This window comes from Hippocampus bargibanti, linkage group LG06 (assembly GCF_051943395.1).
Source record: "Hippocampus bargibanti isolate YZ-2025 linkage group LG06, ASM5194339v1, whole genome shotgun sequence".
Lineage (NCBI taxonomy): Eukaryota > Metazoa > Chordata > Actinopteri > Syngnathiformes > Syngnathidae > Hippocampus > Hippocampus bargibanti.
Window position 1 is genome coordinate 28,662,926 of NC_142739.1, and position 18,345 is coordinate 28,681,270.

The 18,345-nt window shown below is 41.3% G+C and overlaps 1 protein-coding gene across 1 annotated transcript; it reads right to left on the reverse strand.

Moving 5' to 3' along the window:
- Window positions 1–306: 306 nt before the first annotated feature.
- Window positions 307–17,696, reverse strand: mdc1 (mediator of DNA damage checkpoint 1). Its single transcript, XM_088999279.1, has 12 exons — window positions 17,444–17,696; window positions 15,755–16,270; window positions 14,357–14,420; window positions 13,164–14,041; window positions 12,216–12,278; window positions 9,037–11,675; window positions 7,293–7,391; window positions 6,586–6,768; window positions 6,374–6,499; window positions 4,480–4,590; window positions 2,883–3,092; window positions 307–1,218 (listed from the first exon to the last, which is right to left on the reverse strand). Exons 1-11 carry the CDS (start codon window positions 17,610–17,612, stop codon window positions 2,886–2,888), a joined length of 5,055 nt encoding a protein of 1,684 aa, XP_088855405.1. The 5' UTR covers window positions 17,613–17,696; the 3' UTR covers window positions 307–1,218; window positions 2,883–2,885.
- Window positions 17,697–18,345: the final 649 nt, after the last annotated feature.

Below are 18,345 nucleotides of genomic sequence, written 5' to 3' on the forward strand. Positions count from 1 at the left end.
AACCATTGAAACAACCACTTTTATTTCAGACTATGACATAACAAAATGAGGACATTTTTGAAATCAAGAAGGGTGTTTTAAAACTATAATAAAAAAATGGCGATGATTCCATCTTTGAAGATAAGGGAAAAAAATTCCCCACCACCCAAAAAAAAAAAAATCTCGTGAAAAAGAAAACTAAATTAAAAAACGACTACAGCGAAATTTCTATTGGATTGCGCAGTTGAAAAGTACACAAACAAGGCACACCTAGTAGTACTGTAACACTGCGTATATTCTTGATCCTCAATAAAAAACAATAGAAGGTGACAGCATCTTACTCTCTTTATTCATAATTTTAATTTTATTTTTTAAACAACTTCTACAAAATGTCTAAATATCTAATTGGATCTCATACAAAAGCTGCAGCAACAATATGATAATTTATGTATAATTTATGTGTACTAAAGGGGTATTGTTTTGATATCATGATCACAAAGAATTGCACTCAATCAAGACATGAGCGTTAATAAATTCATCTTGGCCAGGAAAAATATTCCTGGAGGCCCCCCTCCCCAACCAATGATGTCTTAACGGACAGAAAATGGCGGCACACCATTGTAACATTTACATTCATATCATATTCAAGATTGATTTTTGCCACGAGAAAACAAGTGCAATGTTGTTTTGGTGACGGGTAACAAGCCCTGGTAAATTATTTTAAATGGCCACCATATCCGAAACACGTACAGATGACTTGCAGCTGATTACGCGACAATGATAAAGCGCATTAGGAATTGATGACTAGTGAAAACGAGCTAAAAAATAAAAATGGAAGCTAATAGGAGGACATGAGTGAAGCTCTAATGGAACGTTTGGCGGTGGGTAATGGAGATGGGAGGATACTCTGTTACGTTCATTATTATCTCAGTGTATTAAAAAGAAAGGCACCTGTGTGTATCTCATACCAGGAAACGCAATCATCCATCCGAACTGCGTTTTTTAGGGGTGTGTGTGTGTGTGTGTGAGTGAACGGGTTATTATTCCAATCCGGCAACGCGTTAAATAATACCTGATTTAAAAAGCGCTGACGGTAACCGAACGACGGGGGGTTGTGGGATGCAATCGTTTCCCAGATGCTCCGACGGAGTCAACAAAGCGCTCGGCAGGAAATGAGGTTGCCGTGTCGAGATGAGTCATTATCCCCCTTTTGTGCCGTTTCTAAGAGCTGGCATGTTTCTGTAAAAAGGAGAATATAACGGAAAGGAAATTGATGACGCCCGATTGGGATAAATTTTTTTGTCAGCGAATACAATTTTGACGACTGATTAATCGCTCAAATAATACCCCAATTAATTGTAAAAAAAAAACAAAAAAAAAATATATATATATATATATATATATATATATATATATATATATATACACACACACACATATATATATATACGTATATACATATGTATATATACACACACACACATATATATATGTATATATATATATATATATATACGTATATATCTATATATATACGTATATATATCTATATATATATATACATAGATATATACGTATATATATATATATATCTATATATATACGTATATATATCTATATATATATATATACATAGATATATACGTATATATATATATATACACACGTATATATACATATATGTGTATGTGTATATATGATGTGTATGTGTATATATGATGTGTATGTGTATATATGATGTGTATGTGTATATATATATATATATATATATATATATATATATATATATATATATATATATATATATATATATACAGTAAAGTCTGGTTATATCGATATTCTCGGGAGTCGGAAAAAATATCGATATAACCGGACTATCGATATATCCGATCCTGCCCCATGTAAATTTTCTCCTTGCGTTCATAGAAATAGTATCGTAATAAGCAGTACTATCAATATAACCGATATCGATATAACGAGACCTTACTGTATGTATATATATACACACACACACACACGTGTATATACAGTAAAGTCTCGTTATATCGATATTCTCGGGAGACCAAAAAAATATCGATATAACCGGGACAATCGATATATCCGACCCTGCGCGCATGTAATTTTTTCCTTGCGTTTATAGAAATAGTATCGTAATAAGCGGTACTATCGATATAACCGATAGCGATATAATGAGACTTTACTGTATATATATATATATATATATATATATATATATATACACACACATACACGTGTATATATATATATATACACGTATATACATATACATACATACATATACATACACATACATATATATACATATACACACATACAGATATATAATGACTAAAAAGTCACTTAACATTTACAATAATGACAAATAAATCTGTTTTTTTACACCCCCCAAAAAATATATATATATATATATATTTGAATGTTAGCATTCAGATCGTAAACTCTCATGTTAACTAATTAGCCTTGCAAGAATATTTTGTTCTTTTGGGGTGATAATACATTTATGTTAAATTTGCAGATGTTTGAAATTTTTTAATTGCTGTAAGATGCTGATTCTCGCAAGCAGTTCATTTTTCATGACATATTTGCATTTAGCTAGCATAGCGCGGGCCAAACGTCACAATTCAGTTTTTGCGACTTAAAAACAAACCAAAACGACGATTCTATTTGAATGTCGTTTGTTTGTTTTCCGCTAATGTATATTTAATTGATTATTACGCCATCTTCAACTTCCTGTTATATCTAAAACAGTCGTTGCTGTCTGATTTTACCGCACTGTGCTTTTCCGTGAAATTTCTGCAAAGATCCAACTTTTTGTGGGACATTCAAACTGTTGCAGCTCTCAATGATTTCGGACCTCTTCTTAAAAGACTCGATTTGTTTACTTGTTACACAATCCGCCTGCTCCGCCTTCCGCCGCCGCCGTCGGGCTTGGGTTGGGGTGGAGGGGCGGATAGCTTGTGAGCGTCAAAATCCAATTTGTGTTGCAGGATCCCGGAAAGGACGAACTCGGCCGTGACGATCGGCAGCGACGCCGAGACGGCCGCGCGGCAAAGCGTCCAGTCCTCCGCGCAAGAGATCACGACCGTGTTGGGCTGACAAAGGGAGGACACAAAGCACACAAATGGTTGTTTTTGGCACACAAAATAAAATAAAATGAATTTCATAAAAAAGATTTTGAACCATGCAGCAAAATTATGGGTCGCATAATATACAGTAAAGTCTCGTTATATCGATATCGGATATATCGATAGTCCCGGTTATATCGATACTATTTCTATGCACGCACTGAGAAAATGACATGCAAACAGGGTCGGATATATCGATAGTCCTGGTTATATCGATATTTTTTCGGACTCCCTTGAATATCGATATAACGAGACTTTACTGTATTATTATTATTATTATTATTATTACATAAAAGTTTTACAACATAAAAGACATCGAAAGTCTTCTTTATTTAGGATTAAAATGTGTTTCTAATATATTATTATTATGGTTATGATGATTATTATTATGGTTGTTATGATGATTTCCTAGCTGTCTATCCATTTGCTATCTATTAAATAAAACATGGTTTAGTTTTTTTGTTTTACTTTATGTTACTTCCGAGTTGAGGGAACGCTGCCGCGTGTGGCTGCCGCTGCTCACCCGCAGAAAAAATATCTTGTGACTGTAGTGTCCTTGAGAGTTTTGAAAGGCCATCATGTACTGCCATTTATGAATTTATTCGGGAATTGAAAATATGACCTAGAGTGCCATTCCTGAATTAGTTCGGGTTTTTATTTTTTTCGTGTTTGGGTGCCGATAAAGTGCTGGCCATGGCCTATGGCAATGTTTTTTTGTCTTCCACAAGGGGGCCGCATATCTTTTTTTCCTTGTTAGCGCTTTGTTACAGCTTCAGGTGTTGTTAAAGCGCTGTATAAACCAATATGTATGTATGTATTGCATTGTATTTTGGATAGCTGCCCTCATTTCAAGCTCATATAACTCCAGACCCATATAATTTAGGAATTAACTCTTTTTTCTGATGAAAGAAGAGAACCTTAGGTTTCTTACGTTGGATTGAACGTTTATGTAGTCCTAAAACTCAATATTCTGTGGGTCCTGGAATTTGAGAGACAATGACAAAAACCCTGGCATTGGAGTGGACACATTTTTGCACGTCTGGTAGTGAATGAGTTAATTTAGCATTAGCACATAGAAATCTAAATTGACTGCTAGCGTTAGCAATGGCGATGTTTTTTATCATAAAGCAAGTCTTGTAACGTAAGAAATATACAGTGTCTTTTTTTTTCCTTCTATAGTTTTACAATAAACACCAACCGAGGTGTCAATCAACAACTTCAAGCATGTTGAAAAACACGTCACACGCTTGCTGGCAATGAAACACGGCGCCATACATGAAGCTCAAATTGGAATATTTCAATGAATTTCCCCAACCGTACTCGAAAATAGACTCGATGTGATTGGACTTTGTACCTTACGTGATGAAGGCATCCTCGGGAGAAACGTGGCTCCGCTGCAAGAAATGATGTCTTTCATCTGAAGCGGCTCGGGTTTCACCGACTTGGTGATGTGGATCTTGTAGCCCTGCAAAAGAACACAGGTGAAGAAAAAAAAATTGTGATTTTGATTATTATTTTGAACTCATTCACTGCCATTTCAGAAATTATTTGGGAATTGAAAAGCATGAGATGGAGCGCCATTCCCAAATTTGTTCGGGTTTTGGTTTTTCTTGCTCAGTGCCGATAAAGCACTGGCCAGACCTGTGGCAATATTTTTTTCCCTTCCACAAGGGGGCAGCATTTCCCTTTTTCCATGTTAGTGCTTTGTTTGTTGTTTTTAAGGCGATATATAAATCAATATGCATTGTATTTTGGACAGCTGCCCTCATTTCAAGCTCATATAACTCCAGACCCATATAATTTAGGAAATAACTATTTTTTTTGTGATGAAAGAAGAGATTCTCAGGTTTCTAACGTTGCATTGAATGTTTATGTCGTCCTAAAACTCAATCTTCTGTGGGTCCTGGAATTCGAGTGACAATGACAAAAACCCTGGCACTGGAGTGGCCACATTTCTGCACATTGTCTGGTGGTGAATGAGTTAATATTAGCGACATTAATATGAGCGACATTAATATGAGCGACGTTAATATGAGCGACGTTAATATGAGCGACGTTATTATTAGCGACATTAATATGAGCAACATTAATATTAGCGACGTTAATATGAGCGACGTTAATATTAGCGACATTAATATTAGCGACATTAATGTTAGCGACCTTAATGTTTGCAACATTAATATGAGCGACGTTAATATTAGCGACATTAATATTAGCGACATTAATATGAGCGGCATTAATATGAGCGACTTTAATATTAGCACCATTAATATTAGCGACATTAATATTAGCGACGTTAATGTTAGCGACCTTAATGTTAGCGACATTAATATGCGCGACATTAATATGAGCGACGTTAATATTAGCGACATTAATATGAGCGGCATTAATATGAGCGACTTTAATATTAGCACCATTAATATTACTGACATTAATATTCGCGACATGAATATGAGCAACGTTAATCTGAGCGACGTTAATATGAGCAACGTTAATATTAGCGACGTTAATATTAGCGCCATTAATATTAGAGATGTTAATATTAGCGACATTCATATTCGCCGCATTATTATTAGCGACACAAATATGAGCGACATTAATATGAGCGACGTTGATGTTAGCGACGTTGATGTTAGCGACATTAATATGAGCGACATTAGTATGAGCGACGTTAATATTAGCGACATTAATATGAGCAGGATTTAATATTAGCCACATGAATATGAACGTTAATCTGAGTGACGTTAATATGAGCAACGTTAATATTAGTGACATTAATATGAGCGACGTTAATATTAGCAACATTAATATTAGCGACAATATGAGCAACATTAATATGAGCGACATTAATATTAGTGACATTAATATTAGCGACATTGATATGAGACATTAATATTAGCAACGTTAATATGAGCAACATTAGTCTGAGTAACATCATTATGAGCAACGTTAATATTAGTGACATTAATATGAGCTACATTAATATAAACAACATTAATATGAGTGATGTAAATATGAGCGACATTAATAATGGTGACATTAATATTAGCGCACCGCTGTTCCCTGCTTACAAAAAAAAAATTGATGGTGCCACATGTTTGCACATCTGGCAGCGAATGAGCTAAATGCTAGCAAAGAAAAAATATCAATCCATTTTTCTGAGTGTTTCTCATGTTCTTGCAAACAGAAATCCACTTGATTAAAAAAAAATAAATACAAATAAAAATGGAACAAACACGTTAGCATACCCGTAAGAGAGGTTGGCTACTAGCAAGCCTCAGAGACTCCAGCAGTTGGAAATCAAACTTCTTCTCCTGCTCCGGATCGCTCAGGATGAAAGCGTCGTGCGGCAGCAAGCTCCCGGCTTTTCCGCTCTGCATATAAACATTCTCAAACCTTGCGTACGGACGCTACAACTTTTTTTTTCTTCGAATCGGTTATCCTTCCTAGCTTGACCGACCTTATCCAGCCAATGCATGTTGACGATGGGGATCCCCTTGGCCACCGCGCACAAGAACTTGACGGTCCGGCGCACCTTGTCGGCCACGAGGCAGTTCATGTCGGCGGTGCCGTTAGCCACGGAGCCTCCGAGGCGAGTTAGAACTTTCTCTCCGGTTTCGTCCACCACGCCTGTGAATAGAACCTGAGCGCGGGAGAAAACGGGATTCGGGTAAAGGTCAGCCATTTTAATTCATTTCCTGCTATTTCTGAATTTATTCGGGAATTGAAAAGTGTAAACCTGGAGCGCCATTCCCGAATTTGTTCGGGTTTTGTTTTTACTTGCACGGGCGCGGATAAAGCGCTGGTCAGACCTCTGGCAATATTTTTCACTTCCACGAGGGGGCAGCATTTGCTTTTTTTTCCATGTTAGCGCTTTGTTACGGCTTCAATATGTATGTATTGTATTTTGTGCTGCCGCCCCCATTTCAAGCTAATATAACTCCAGACCCATATAATTTAGGAATTAACTCTTTTTTTCTGATGAAAGAAAACAGTCCAAGGTTTCTAAGGCCGTATAAAAAGAAAAAAGTCGTGATGAAGTGGACATTTTACCAACCTCGTGTGCTTTCAAATGCAAAATGTGCCGTGATCGCATTCATTTGCAGATGCAAGTTTTTTTGGGAGGGCAGGAAAAAGGAGGAGAATACGACAACGGGAAACACGAACCTTATAATGGCGGCTGGCATCACGTGGTCGGCGACTCGGTGATGGAGAAGCGATAGAGTTGCTCGAGGTCGCGGGGGAGGATTCCATGATCAGGTCTCCCTTTGAAAGATAATAATAATAATCATGCATTTCAACTCTCAAGGTCACTTTACAGTCACAGGATAAGTTTTGCAGTGGGTGAGCAGTGGCAGCCACACGCGCCAGTGTTCACTCGACCCGGAAGTAACTCAAATAGATAAAAGCTAATAGATATAGCTATTATATATATATATATATATATATATATATATATATATATATATATATATATATATATATATATATATATATATATATATATATATATATTATAGCTTGCTAGCTAGATAGCTAATACAGGTAGATAGCTAGCTTGCCGGCTAGATAGCGAATAGATAGCTAGATAGTGAATAGATAGCTCGCTAGCCAGCGAGATAGCTAACAAATAGAAAATAAATAAACATAGCTAATAATATGTAAAAAAAAATAAAAATATAATAATAATAATAATAATAATAATAATAATAATAATAATAATAATAATGAGAGTCTAAGGTTTCATACACTGAATTGAATGTTTACGTAGTCCTTAAACGCCAGCGTTCACTCAAGCCGGAAGTAACTCAAATAGTAGATAGAAAGCTAGCTAGCTAAGAGACAGCTAATAATAATAATAATAATAATAATAATAATAATAATAATAATAATAATAATAATAATAATCCATTAACCATTCCTTTCCATCAACGGTGACGTTAGTGTTGAATGAAAAATATCCAATTTTTGATTCAAAAATAAATCAAACGGAAGTTCTTTTTTTTCTGTGCCGAGCGGTACCAAATGACACATGGACCGATACCAGCCCGCAGTTTAGGGATTAGTTATCCGACATTTGCGCGTCGCGTCGTCTCTGCTAACTTAGCTGTCATCTCCGCTAGCTTAGCTGTCGTCGTCATTTCAAGGTTCTTTGATCTGTGATGACAGTTGCGTATTCATTGATTGGTTGAAAACCAAAGACACGCGGGTGTGTACGTTTACGGTACGCAAAGCAGCTAGCGGCAGGCTATCAAGTGTTGAGGCGCACTTCGCTCGAGTGGTGTCGCTACAAGCTAAACAATGATGTTATCAACTAATATCCTGGTTAATTTTAGCTAATTTTTCCTCAATTTTACTGAGAACATTTCAGAGAACTTTGAAATAATTATTGGCTGGCTGGCTATATATTAGCTGTCTATCTGGCTATTAGCTATCTATCTGGATAGCTATTAGCTATATATTAGCTAGCTTTCTATCTATTTGAGTTACTTTCGGGTTGAGTGAACGCTGGCGCGTGTGGCTGCCGCTACTCACTCACAGAAAAACTGATCCTATGACTGAAAAGTGACCTTGAGAGTTTTAAAAGGCGCTTATAAATGAAATGTATTATTGTTATTAAGTAAAACTTCAGATTGAAACTCTCGTTAGCATGCGCGCAAATATGAATACAGTAAAGTCTCGTTATATCGATATTCAAGGGAGTCCGAAAAAATATCGATATAACCGGGACTATCGATATATCCGACCCTGTTTGCATGTAATTTTCTCCGTGCGTGCATAGAAATAGTATCCATATAACCGGGACTATCGATATATCCGATATCGATAGAACGAGACTTTACTGTATTTCAGAGTTCATTTCAGTACCAAATCAAATTTTTACAAAAAAGGCATCGACAAAAGTGGGTACCTGTGCACCTTCTCCAGAACCACTGGCAGACGTCACATGTCCATCTTCAGGGAGAACATCGGAAGGAGAGTCCCTCGCAATCCCGCGCCCCAGAGCACAGGACGGTTTAGCTCTTCTCTTTGTTTGGACAGGATCTGGATTCTCATCTTGTACTTGTGCCTTTATCACTCGCTTCCTTCCATGTACTTTGTCTTTGGCCTCCATGGAAGCGACTGGCGCTTCGGAGGCTTCGTTCTTTACCGTCCCCAGAACTCTACCCATGATGTTTCTTTTAGGGAGGGGCGATTCACCAGTCGAGTTGTTCCCATTTGAAGATTCTGGTACATTTGTTACATTTCTCCCCCTCGTCGGTTTTGAAGCCAGTTTCTGCTTGTCATTTCCCTGACAAAGCGCAGGAGGTGACACGTCGGCCATTTTGCAAGTCCTGCGGCGCGTCCGAGGTGTCGGAGCGGGACTCTGACTGGAGATAGACGGGCTTGAACTGGGCCCGGGTTCGGTTTTACGGACGCTTCCTCGTCGCCTTCCTCTCTGAGAACCGAGGCTGCTGCAAGACATGTCCGAAGCGAGGGAGTTGGAGGAGTCGGATCTGGAAAGTACCCCCTGGGTGGGAGAAGGGTCCTGGCCGTCCCGGTCCGGTGGTTGTTGTTTGTTGGCGGATCCATTGGACGTCTGCGGCCCTTGGCCTCTGCTCACTTGGGTACTCGAAGTGGACAACCCGGAGCCGGTAGAGTCAGACCGTAATCGGGTCCTCTTAGCTGGGACATTGTCTCGATCTGCAGCGACGAGGGGGAGAGCAGCGACAGTTCTTCGGGTTCCTCTTCGACCTCTTGGGGTGGGCTCAGGTTTTACTTTGGTGAAAGGTGATTTGTCTGCGTCATCCTCCGCCGCTTCAGACCTTTGGGTTTCTTCTCGTTCCTTCTTTCTCCCACGTCCATTGGGTGGTCTCTCTTGGTTCCCGCCAGAGACACCAGTTCCGACTTCAGATTGACTCCGTTGGGCTCGTAGACCTGGTGCGTTAGCGCTACTTGGCTGACAGTCCACCGCAGAAGGTCCGGAATTTGGGATCTCGCATCTCTCCTCCTTGTCTTGAGAAGATACGAGCGACTGAGTCTCATCTTCAATTCGCAACGGCTGGGCTTTTCTTTTCCTGGAGCCGGGGAACAAGATCTCACTGTCGGCTTCTTCGTCTTGGGGCGTGTCCGTGTGTAGAGTTCCAGTAGAAGAAACTTGGGGTTTGTCTTCCTCACAGGGACTTGCTTCATCTTCATCGTTGTTAGGCAAAGTGTCAAAATCAGTCAGAGTCCTTCCTTCTTCTGGTTGTATCGGAGTTACCGACGGAGGCTGATGAGTGATCACTAGTTCTTTGGATCCGTTCTCTAGCGGACTTTCGTCATTCCAACTGACTGCTGGGATTTTGGGAGAACCGCCGAGGGACTGGGTCTCCTCGTCGATTTCCAGCGGCTTTGCTTTTCTTTGACAACGCAATACTGGAAGAGAGTCCTCGTCTTCTTCGCTTTCCTCACTTGGAGCCATCGGCTGGGTAGGCGCGATACTGGCAAGCCCGGTTGTAGCCGCGCAAGAATTTTCCGTGGCTTGACTGAGACGTATTCCGTTCATGGACAAATCTTCCACCGAGTCTTTGATATCCATTTCCTCGTTTTCACTCGGGGTCAATGGCTGGGTTGCTGCTAAACGCCAAGGTTGGTGATTCGCGGGTAAAGCGGAAGAACCCCCTTTGGATTTCAGTTCTTTCTCAAGCGGTACGTTTACTTGAGCCCAAACTGGAATGGGATCCTCGTCGTCACTTTCGTCTATTTCGCTCATGGCCATGGGCTGGGTTGCGGCGAGACAATTCACAGCCAAAGCGGAAGAACGTGGAATGAGTCGCGCGATTTCGAGTTGTAGGTTTCTTTCAGGTAAGACTCCAGTCAGGTCGTCTTCGTTGCCGTCTTCCGTTTGACTGTGTTTGTCCGTAAGAAGTTGAGGTACTTCTTCAAGTTGTAGTGGCTTTGGGCTAGCCTCCTTGGTTTCTCCTGCGGATCCGAAATCGGATTCGTCCTTCAAAGGGGTGATAGGATTGTTTGGGGTAGGATGCTCCTCTTCCCGACAAACAATCGCAAGTTTAGTTCCAGCCAAAGCGAGGGAAGAAGACGCGACCGAGTCAGAAAGAGGTTTGGTTTCCGTATCTTTTTCCGGTCCTTCTTCGGGCTCACCGCATGACTCTGGAATATAAGCCTGCGTTTCTTGAAAAGCAAGATTTAATTTCGGGCTCAGCACGGGCATCGCCGGACTACTATCGGGCGCCTCGCAGGCCTCGTAGGCCTGGGTGGCATCGATGTTGAAGTCGTCCCCAAGCGAGGCCGCGTTTGCATTTGGTGGCTTTGTATACGTTTGCGTATCGGAGTCAAAGGCCTGGGTGCTATCGAGAGCCAGAGCGTGGCTGCTGTCGGACAAGCCCAGCTGGAAGGACGCCCTCCCACTAGCCAGATCGGCGTACGTGTCGTCGTCGCCGCATGATTTGCCAATCGGGATCCGCCTTTGGGGATGAAGGATGAACGACTGTGTCTCAGCCACAGTCAAGTCCTCTTCGTCCTCCTGGCAGTCGAAGGCTGTGGCTCGTCCCGAAACGTTGAAGACAGCTATGTAAAGAAAGGGAGAAATTTGACGTCTTTCAAACATCGTCTAGGAAATATGAAAAAAGTTCGTCTAACTTTTGGATTTTAGTTTTAGTTAGTTTTTATTTGGGTCGGGGTTTTGTTTTTGTGGACTGTAGCTCCTTCCAATTGGTCTTCACAACAATTGTATTTATTGATAATTTTTTTTTGCTTATTTATTTATTTATTTATTTTCAAATACCAGGCATGAAATTTGGTGATTTACTTGTGTTCAAAATTAAATAAAGCTTGGGTGTTTTGTCAGCTTGCCAAAATGTCAACATAATTTGTGGGCTTTATTTATTTAACCATTTTATTACACACACACACGCGCGTGTGTGTGTGTGTGTGTGTGTGTGTGTGTGTGTGTGTGTGTGTGTGTGTGTGTGTGTGTGTGTGTGTGTGTGTGTGTGTGTGTGTGTGTGTGTGTGTGTGTGTGTGTGTGTGTGTGTGTGTGTGTGTGTGTGTGTGTGTGTGTGTGTGTGCGTGCGTGTGTGTATATATGGTAGCTCAACACTAACTTACATTCAAATGGATCCAGCGTGGGTGGCAGGAAAGCTTGGGTCGCCATCTCTTCCATTTTTCCTTCTGAAAACATCCAACGACAACAACTTTAAAGGACAACCGACACCATTTTTTTGTTTCCTAACTGATATCAGAAAAACGTTTTATAGCATCAAAAATACCCAAAACACGCAGGCTGATATTTTTAGTCAAATGCAAAACACCAATAAAAATGACAAAGTGTCCCAAAACTACTTCAAAATGACCTCAGAAAGTTTCAGAAGGTCCCCCCCCCATGTTCATAACGTCACGCCAGTACGTCGTGCCTTGCTCTAGAATCAAAACAATGGCTTCAGATTCGGAGAAGATGTTTTCTTGTTACTCATCCAGTTATGAATATGATTCAACTAGTTCTGAAGAGGAAAGCATACATGTTTGCAATCGATTAAAGAAGTCCTTCCGTATCAATTCGAGCCGTATGGACTGTGATGTGGCGCCCAGAAAATGCACAAGATGGCGCACAAGCTCCGTTGGAAATGGCTGATTTGTCCGCTGGGAATTTGTGTAAACTTACACATTCTTCATGCGTGTTAACGCAATTGGCTGCGACACACCATTAACCATCGCGTTATTTATATAGCTTTCCTTCTAATTTCGCCATCAACACGATGTTTTCAGACCAAAGTACCCAAAATGCATTGGGTGTCGCTTTCTCGGTCAGGGGTGTGATGTCATGTCAGGATCGTCATCAACTCGAAAACAAGACGTCTTAAAATGTAAAATATAGCGATATGCGGTGGAATCTTTGTAAAATGCGCTCAGTAGAAGTCATTTGAAGTGATTTTACAAATTATGGACACAACTTGTCCGGAGGTGTCGGTTATCCTTTAAACTCACAGCATCATCAATATCTTTCTTTTGAATTTAACGCATTTCTCCGCATAATCGCTACATACGTCTCGTATTTACCTGACGGCTGCGTCGGCGTCGAACAACTTTGCGCATGTGGAAACTGTAAACCTTTTGTTTCTCGGAGAGCAGCGTCATTCTCCTCTGTAAGACATTCGGGGCCAGCAGGGGGCGCAACGGACTCATCCACATCGGTGTCTTTGTCAGACTCCGACTGAGCAGCTGATGCGCTGAAACCGGAAGGTGTCGAATTTCGCGCCGCGTCGCTGTGATGTGATCCCGCAGCTGAAACGCTGACATTTGCTTGCGGATTGAAAGCCTGCTCTTCTTCTGGCTCTGAAACGTCGTCCCCGATTAAGGAAAGCCGGGAAGGTGTGGCCTCGCCGCTACTGTCGTCAGCTTCCTCCTGGTCCACGTCGGTGTCGCTGTCAAGCTGTAAGTCATCCGGCGGCGCCAACGGAGCAGACGCATCCATTTTTATACCTTCGGGTTTGATGACGGGAGGATCTTCGACTGCGTCGTCGTCATCCGCGTCTGTATCGCTGTTCATGTGAAAGAAATCAACGTCCGTTTTCGGGTCGGGCACCGTTTGGGCCTGGCCGCCGTCCTCCTCCACATCCGTGTCGCTGTCCATGTTAAATTTAGAGATGGCGTGCGGGGATTCCATGATGGTGGACAGTTGCGGTAACTCGTCTTCTGTAAAGCTCGTTGGAGTTTTCAGCTGTTCCAGCATAAAGTCTCCGGTTGGCGGCCGACGGCCATTTTGTGCCACGCCCGCCTGCGCCTCGTCACTGTCATCCGCGAGCGCTAGCGTGGCCTTTTCACGCTGCCCCGAAATATCCGCGTTTGACTTGTCTTGACTGAAACTGACATGACCGTGAGGCGTCTGCGTGGTGGATGATGACGGCGTGACGGGTGTTGCAGCGACGCAGTCAGGACTATGAAAAAGAAATACAGTAAAGTCTCGTTATATCGATATCGGATATATCGATAGTCCCGGTTATATCGATACTATTTCTATGCACGCACATGCAAACAGGGTCGGATATATCGATAGTCCCGGTTATATCGATATTTTTTCGGACTCCCTTGAATATCGATATAACGAGGCTTTACTGTAAATAACATTTTGATTATTACTCAGATGTACAAGCAGCTTAATATTTCCGTATATAAGCACAAGGCAGTCATTGGTCAATCACAAAATGTCATTTATTTAAACATTTATTGAAGGGAAAAAAAAGGAAGCATACCTTTCGGGGACTATTTTGTTTTCTGGACTCAAGAAAGTTGAGCAGGTAGGGCTGGAATCTGATCCTGGAAGTATTCGGGGAAATTAGGAAGGCAAACATCACAACAGGGAGGACAAAATGATGAATGAATAGAAGATGAACGTTCCTACTTCCAAAACCGGGGGTCGGGAACCTAGTATGGATGATACTGGCCGTTCATATTGGAACAGGTAAACGTCCCTTTTGAATAAGCCCGATTATCGTACGCTTCTGGTTGAATGGACTAAAAGATTCATCTTGATGGAGAGAAAAGGTTCTGATTCTAATTTGCAATGAAACAATACCATCGATGAAACAGTCGAATGTTAGTGGCACATTGACAAGCCCCATGCTAACGTTAGCATCAATTTACTTTTGAGAGAGACAGCAGAAAGCAAGCGTGCAAGCTAATGAGCAGTGTGCAGGCTAGCTAGCAGTAACTTTCCGTACGCACCCGGCAAGTTGACTTACGTTCCAATCATTTGGCTGGATTTTTTTTTTTCCAATCATGAGGAACGGAAAACTATTGATATTAATGGAGAGTATTATCAGTTATTTTAAATACATTCTGACATTTTGTTGAAATCGTGTGTGTGTTTGTATGACTAGTCTTGTGAGGACCACTAACATTTTATACCATATGTAGTGAGGACATTTTTAACAAGTGAGGACGTTTTGGCCGGTCCTCACAAGTTTTTCATTCTAAAGGCTTCTAGAGAGTCTATATATGTATCTGTTAGTTTCCAAAAGGTCCTCACAAATTAACCCAAAATGATCTTTCGTGTGTATTTTCATTTCACTTGGATACACACACTTTTTACTCACTGTGTGTGTGTGTGTGTGTGTGTGTGTGTGTGTGTGTGTGTGTGTGTGTGTGTGTGTGTGTGTGTGTGTGTGTGTGTGTGTGTGTGTGTGTGTGTGTGTGTGTGTGTGTGTGTGTGTGTGTGTGTGTGTGTGTGTGTGTGTAGTTAATGAGGGGGAAAAAGTCCATACCACAAAAAGTAAAACGATATTTTAACCAAATTCACGACAGGGGCGAGGACTTTGAACGTAGCCATTCGGAAACCTCACTCCTGCTGTTATTTCAGTTTCAAGTCCACTTTTTATGTCTTTGTTTTTAAAGAAGCTGAAGTGAGAAATGGTGTGACATTTAGCGTTCAAATGGAACACTAGTTCTTCTCTAAAGTTATCATCAACGGTGGTCCTCACTCCTTATCTGGAGTTATCTGGACCTAACAAAACTATTGAAACAGGAATATGTGTGTGTGAATCTCACTGAAAAAAAATCTAAATATTTTACTTTTATTGCTCTCTTAATCAAAAAGGTTTCCAACCCCTGTCCTAAACCGTTTTCTATCCCCTTACAAATCATACACATACCTTGAAGCTTGCGCCGGCTCTCTCTGTTCCCCGGCCTCTCCCCGTCAGAGTCCGAGTCCGATTCCGGGACTAGAGTCCGCTGCACCTGAACCGGAGTGGTCTCAAACGACACACAGCTGTTCTTTACAGGCTTCTTCTCCGCTACAGACTGCGACATCTGTCCGCCACTCACACAGAGGCTATCACCCTCCCCGACGGAATCCCGGCCCACCATGTGGTGGGTGTCATCGATGCCGAGGTACTGACACGGCATATCCGCCATGAACAGACGGTTCCCCTCGCTGAGGGGGTAAGATATGTTGGGGATCAACTTGACGTGGCCGATGCGGGTGCCGTTCATGCTGCCCAAGTCCCGCACCACGGCTTCTATCTCCACTCCGTGGTGGGATCCTCGTCTTTGATGAAGGGAGATACGGATGGCGGCGTGTTGTTTAGACACGGAGGGCGCCGGTAGGGGCAGCGTGCAGGTGCTGACGTCACGACCGAGCACGTTGTCGCCCATAAAAAGGGGAAATTCTGTGGACAGGAAATACAGAAAACATGAAGGCAATAGTTGATCCATGAGGAGAATACTGTAGTTGTTCAATTAGCCCATTAGCTTATAGTTGTTCAATTATCTCATTAGCTTAACTCATCCACTGCCAGACGATGTGCAAAAATTCTGGCCAAATTATGGACACAAGTTGTGTCCATAATTTGAAAAATCACTTCAAATGACTTCGACTGACTGCATTATACAAAGATTCCACCGCATATAGCTATATTTTACGTTTTAAGACTTGAATATTCAGGAAGTCTTGTTTTCGAGTTAATGACGATGCCTGACGTGACGTCACGTAAGGAACGCCCCTGACCGAGAAAGCGACACACAATGCATTTTATGGTAATTTGTTTGGTCTGAAAACATTGTGCTGATGGCGAAATTAGAAGGAAAAACACATAAATAACACGATGGGGGAATCGTGTGTCACACCAACACTACCAATTGCGGTAACACCATAAAAGTGGACATAAATTCTCAGCAGACAAATCAGCCCATTTCCAACGGAGATTGTGCGCCATTTGTGCCTTTTCTGTGAGCTACATTGGAATACAGACGGCTTGAATTGATACGGAAGGACTTCTTAAATCAATCAGAAGAGGGCATCCAAGTTCCATATAAGGAATTCATCAGCCTGTGGAAACGGAGGTGGCCACAGGAGGTCGCCATTTTGTGCCTCTTTTTTTGGGTGAGACATTTCCCACCAATGTTGCCTCAAAATGGTACGAAATAAATTCGTTAATAGATTGCAAACATGTATGCTTTCCTCTTCAGAACTATTTGAATCATATTCATAACAGGATGAGTAACAAGAAAGCATTTTCTCCGAATCTGAACTCTCTGAAGCCATTGTTTTGTGTCTGGAGTATCCTGTGCTTGTCATAACGAACAAGGGGGCGGGACCTTCTGAAACTCGCCATTTCCAAGGTCATTTTGAAGCAGTTTTTGGACACTACGTCATTTTTATTGGTGTTTTCCATTTGACTAAAAATATCAGCCTGCGTGTTTTGGATATTTAAGATGCTATAAAATGTTTTTCTGATGTCAGTTAGGAAAAAAAATGTGTAGGTTGTCCTTTAATGGGTGGTGTGTGCTTGGGTTTAGTACGTGGTTCCATTACTTCTGATGGCTACAGGCCTGGTTCTCACCTCTTTCGGGGACGTGGTCATTCTTCAAGATGCAGAGCTTGGCTAAAGGTCGCCGCGGTTTGTTTGGCTTCTCTTCCTTTTCCTCCTCATCCAACTCAAAGAAGGAGTCGTTGACGGCCTGAGTCGCGTCCATTCCTCGGCGGGAAGGAGGCCGTCCGCTAAACATCATCAACACATTTCACCTTATATCGTTGTAGCCTCCTCAAAGCCGCCATCGGGTGCTAGCAGGCTAACGTTAGAACACACAACTTAGAAATAAGTTCAATGAAATCGGATTGTTGGTCAAGCTGGTGGTTAAATGTTCTCGATTTTCATACTTGATATCATAAGTATGACCTTAAAAAAACAATGTAACTGAACTATAACAGTAGACTTGCCTCGCGTAACGCCACTCAAGTCAGTGAAGAGATAAACAACGGATAACTTTTTCCGGGTGGCGTTAGGTCACGCCTACACAAAACCCAAAACCTCGCGTAATTGGTCAGGGTGGGTGTATGTCAAATGTACTCCCCGCCCATTGGCTATTTGCACTTCCTGGTAAATTGTCAAGTCTTTGATTGGATAAAAATCATGACGTTGTGTGATTGTGTTTCGCGCCACTTGTCTCTTAAAGGGAACGCGGAATTAAAAATTGTTTCATTTCCTGAGAGGGAAAATTTGGTTGCTACCATATGTTATTTTTTTTGGTTAGATATTTTTTACTTTGGCCATTCAGCCTTACTATATATGTGTTTAAATATATTCATAAAATATGTATCACATATTAACGTAACGGATCTTAATTGTATTTTATTTATTGTATCTATGCTTGTCTGTGACTGTGAAGTGTCCTTGAGAGCTTTGAAAGGCGCTTGAAATAAATTGTATTATTATTATTATTATTAATGTATTCCACCCCCCAT

What these genes read in the sequence shown, in the direction of transcription:
- mdc1 (XM_088999279.1), bottom strand. Translation starts at nt 17,612, where the DNA reads ATGATGTTTAGCGGACGGCCTCCTTCCCGCCGAGGAATGGACGCGACT. An exon ending in GACGCCGACGCAGCCGTCAG is followed by an intron (nt 12,279 to 13,163) that starts GTAAATACGAGA and finishes GGATGTTTTCAG; the next exon opens with AAGGAAAAATGGAAGAGATG. An exon ending in ATGCCAGCCGCCATTATAAG is followed by an intron (nt 6,769 to 7,292) that starts GTTCGTGTTTCC and finishes TCCCGCGCTCAG; the next exon opens with GTTCTATTCACAGGCGTGGT.